The sequence below is a fragment of the Trachymyrmex cornetzi genome, unplaced genomic scaffold (assembly GCF_001594075.2).
Source record: "Trachymyrmex cornetzi isolate Tcor2-1 unplaced genomic scaffold, Tcor1.1 scaffold147, whole genome shotgun sequence".
In the NCBI taxonomy this organism is placed as follows: Eukaryota; Metazoa; Arthropoda; class Insecta; order Hymenoptera; family Formicidae; genus Trachymyrmex; species Trachymyrmex cornetzi.
Window position 1 is genome coordinate 6,284,884 of NW_017296059.1, and position 4,395 is coordinate 6,289,278.

Here is a 4,395-nt window from a genome sequence, read left to right on the forward strand (position 1 = left end):
TGCAGCATCGCCAAGTTCTACGCGCCGGCATTCGGCGCCGTCTCGTACACATCGATGTCCATCAATGTCATGAACCCGAGCCTCGTCGTCAAGTAAGCTCCACTTCGTCCAATTCAACAGGACGATGACGGGTCCTCTTCTGTCGTCTCTTATTACGTAACTCTATGCAATTTGCGTGAATATTACGACAGAAGAATGTATCTTAAATTTTAATGAGTCACAGAATGTAAATGATGAATTAAAAGAGAGATTATAAATAGTATTATTTCTTTTCTTTTTCAGAGTATTCCCAAAGAGAGACATTACAAATTTTTTACTGGCTGGCACTCTGATTGGTACTGGATCATACATCTACACACGTGAACATATGAAGGCTGCACCACAGTCTGTAAGAATTCTATACAGGTAAGATTTCATATTGGTAATATATACAGTAAGTCTCACAGAAATGTATACATCATAAATGCTTTTTATTTGATGACACAAGTCGATACATCATTCTATTTTTCTTGACATTCAGTAACAAAGATAGACACTTGTGTCAATTTGTGTTGCTAAATGGAAAGCACATATTGTTGGCAGAAGTGGGATTCGAATTTACACCCTTAGAAAGGGCCAGAAAGCCTCAAACTCAGTATTGAACCGAGAAGGTATGAACCTTGAGTCTGGTGCCTTAGACCGCTCGGCCAATAAGTACTGTTATTATATTCTAATTAATTGCACTATTTAGAATTTCAAAAATTATGACCTTGGACTGGCTGGTGTAGTCTCCCAATACAAATTCATTTGACAAATTTTGAGCATTTATGAAGAGGAAGCTTCAAGAAAAGTGTATATATGTACAAAATTATTAATCACTAAATGCCAAGAAAAAACGATGTTATTTTCTGTCACTAAATGAAAAGCACACAATATTCAATGACGAAATAAGCTGTTGGATTGTATTTTAAAGTGATATACATATTTTTTAAAATTCTCATAAATCTTGTGCAGATGTATATATGCTCTTGTGAGACAAATTGTGTACATCTCTTTTGGAGTAGAATCGAATTATCTCTTATTTTTGTCGCATTTGCTTTTCAGTGCCACTGGCGCGGTATTATTGAGCCTGGGATCGGTCTTACTGTGGGCAGTGATACGTTCCATAGTCCCGCCAAGTCCAGTCTGCTGTACGTTAGCTGGCATCGGCACTGGAGTGGCGTTTTTGAAAGTCGGCTCCAGTTATCTCGAATTTGTGGACGGGCAAATAGCGAAAAAGTAGGCTGTTCCTACATGCTTTATGTTCTTTTCGTTCCCATCTTGGATTTGTATCTCGAATTGTTGCGGAATGAAATTGTACTACGTCGAGCAAGGGACACAGCATCTTTTGTCTGTTACATTTTGAACGCGACTCCCAAATCGACGAGTCTTGTGGAATTTTCGTTTCATGCGACAGGAGATTACGGAGAGCGATTCATTACTTGATCCCCATCGGATTCCTGAAATTTTTTCGAGTGCAAATTATGTGTAAGTAATGTTTTTTCCACCGCGAGTTTTATATACGCGCGTTTTTTTTTTCCCAAAACAAAAAAGACAGAATAGAGATGCAAATGGATACTCGAGTGCTTTCCATTTGGTAGCACAAATCAATACAAATGTCGTTTTGTCTTTGTTACCCACTGAATATAAAAAAAAGATAGAGGAATGATGTCTGTATCGATTTGTATCATTAAATGGAAAGCACCCGTTGTATTGATTCCAAAAATGTGAATTGTCGTATCGCACAAAAATGTGCTATCGGCGATTCTAGCGTTGAAGATGGCATTACCTGGCAGCGAAGTGTTCATAAACAATCGTGCGCTTTTCTCTTCGCTCGTCATTCACGCATCGCCGACACGGTAAACGGCATTTTATAAATTGTTCCTTAAGATATATATTGCACGCACTTCGGGAACTCGAACGAGACCCTCGTAATCTCGGCGTGTTCATGGAGACCGGGAAGTATGAGCATCGTATGTTTATCGACAACGTGTTTTGTAAGCTGCATAAAAATGCAATCATCATATGTAGATAACTGTCACCATAAATATATGAATATACGAATTGTGACACGATAGAAAAAAAAAGAATGAAACATACGAACGATCTCCTCACCTGCCTGAAATCCATCGACGTTTATTTTGTATATTTATAATTTTTATTCTAAACTAAAATAATAGCTATATGTATATATTGCTAATATTTAAAATTTTATACTTCGTATTACACATATGCTATAAAATTCTAACAATAGCAACATGGTCAATGAAACAAAAACACTACCTACATCAACCTTGGGAGTTTAAAATTTATCGCTTCATTGCATAAATGTGCACAGAAAAATAATCTACTGCTAAAAAAAGTAAAAAAATGATTCAATTTACTTTTTTCTTCTAAGTGACACTTATCTTTACAAAGATAATAATCTCAGAACATAATTCATAAAATTAAAAATATACTTATTATTGCAAAATTAAAAACTTATTTATTCAAAACAAAAACTTTTTTCTTTTGAAGAATATTATAAAATATTATCGTAGAAGCGATGTAATGAAATAAGCAAATTTGTTTTAATTGAATAACCATTATTGAAGTATAAATCTTATTAGATTCAGAATATATTTTGATAATTATGATGACCTTATGCTAGATTTGCAGATATATAAAACACTTGTAAAATAAATAATTAATTTTTAAATATAGTATATTTTTCTGTGTGTAGAAAATATTTAAATGACATAATAATGGTTTAAAAAATTAACTCTTAGGCCCAATTTCACGATATATGGTTACCTAAAGATTAAAGGTAACCAAGAAATTCATGAATGAATTTCATTGATGAATCTGTTTGTAATCTTTAATCTTTAGGTAACCATATATTATGAAAACGGGCCGTAGTCGTTCAATAGTTGAAATAACTCGAAGACGTATGCAACAATTGAAAACTTGTTAGAACTAGTTTTCTCGTTATCTCGCTGAAACGCTTCTGTTTCTTTAAAACTATTATCGTTTATTTACGCGTGCTAATGCACCCTCGTACGATTATGGCGAGCATCGAACCAGATAAGAGGGGGTCTCAAAGTAATACAAATAAACGCAGAGCGACTGGCCGCGATACGATACTTTGTACGAAGCGCGAGTTAATCTCACTGTCGTTCGATTCTCAATGCTTGTTGCTCGTAAATAACGCGAGGAAATTCTCATTAAAGTTTAGATTAATTAAACTTATTTATGACGATAGATGAACAACGAAACTGCGTAAGTATCGCTACTGTCAAGATCACGTGAGAAGCTCATGATACGAATCTTGAGATCACTCTTTGATCATGAAAGATTAAATTAAACGCGATTAATTTACGGAGACTTCTCAAATCTTGATGTCTCATTCCGCGTGCAACGCATTGCGTTCGATACGTCCCCTATAACCGCAAAAATACGATAATTTATCTTGTTAAGACGACGCTCCGTATGTCGAGAGTTGCAGACGGAGACGTACGGGAGCATTTTATGGAGGGTCTATATATAGGGTGTTCAAGAAATTTATTCTTTTATTTATACTTTTCACCGGTATACTACCGGTGTACTTTTCACCAATTTTGAATAAATTTTCATATCTTTAAAAACAGAATTTTCAAATAAGAGAAAGAATTCTATTTTCGGTCAGAGCAGATCTTGGTCTTTAATAATTTGTATATGAATATGTTATTAGATAAGCATTAAGATCCGCTTCGACGGAATGTATTTCTCCGTCTTTTTTGTATTTGATTTATTTTTATTAGTCTAATTTCGACTTATAAAAGAAATTGTGATGAGCGTTTTAGTAAACGATCGAAAATAAAGAATGACTTTTTGGGAACTAGGTTGAACAGATAAAGCTGTACTTTTTTTTTTACTTTAGAAAACAGGGATACCCTATGTAACCGCAAACGTTGGTCGATCGCTGCATGGTGCAGTGTGCTTCTTCGCGTGTCTTGTTCGCGGTCGCTATTGTTTCGTCGCACCACAATAATGACACGGCATGCTTTCCAACAATAACCGCTCTCAACGCGAAATCCAGATGACGTTTACGAAAGCGTTTTTGCCTCGTGGAGAAGTGTTTGAAAAGCGTATTTTATATGCGCTTTTCAAGCGATTTATTTTTAGTACAATCACTTTCCAATCGCGAGGATAAACTCTCACTAGTCTTGAAATAATTTCTAGTTTCTCCCTTTTAAATATTCCTTTTTAATATAAAAATAATAAACATTCTATTAATTTTTTTACAAAAATATAAGGAAAGGTAAAATTTAGGAAATCACAGAGCCTAAAGATCTGCTAAAAAAACTTCGCATTTCTCATTAGGCATAAAAAATATGACAGTTGCAAAAAATATCTGTG

At 34.7% G+C, this 4,395-nt stretch overlaps 1 protein-coding gene across 1 annotated transcript in view; it reads left to right on the forward strand.

Moving 5' to 3' along the window:
* The window catches only part of LOC108757601 (uncharacterized), a 3,460-nt gene extending 1,014 nt beyond the window's left edge, over positions 1–2,446 (forward strand). Inside the window, exons 2-4 of the mRNA XM_018502059.1 lie at positions 6–92; positions 283–405; positions 1,084–2,446. Coding sequence (XP_018357561.1) covers positions 6–92; positions 283–405; positions 1,084–1,261 — 388 coding nt within the window. The 3' untranslated portion in view covers positions 1,262–2,446. The remainder of the gene's footprint in view (positions 1–5; positions 93–282; positions 406–1,083) is intronic.
* The last annotated feature ends 1,949 nt before the right edge of the window (positions 2,447–4,395 follow it).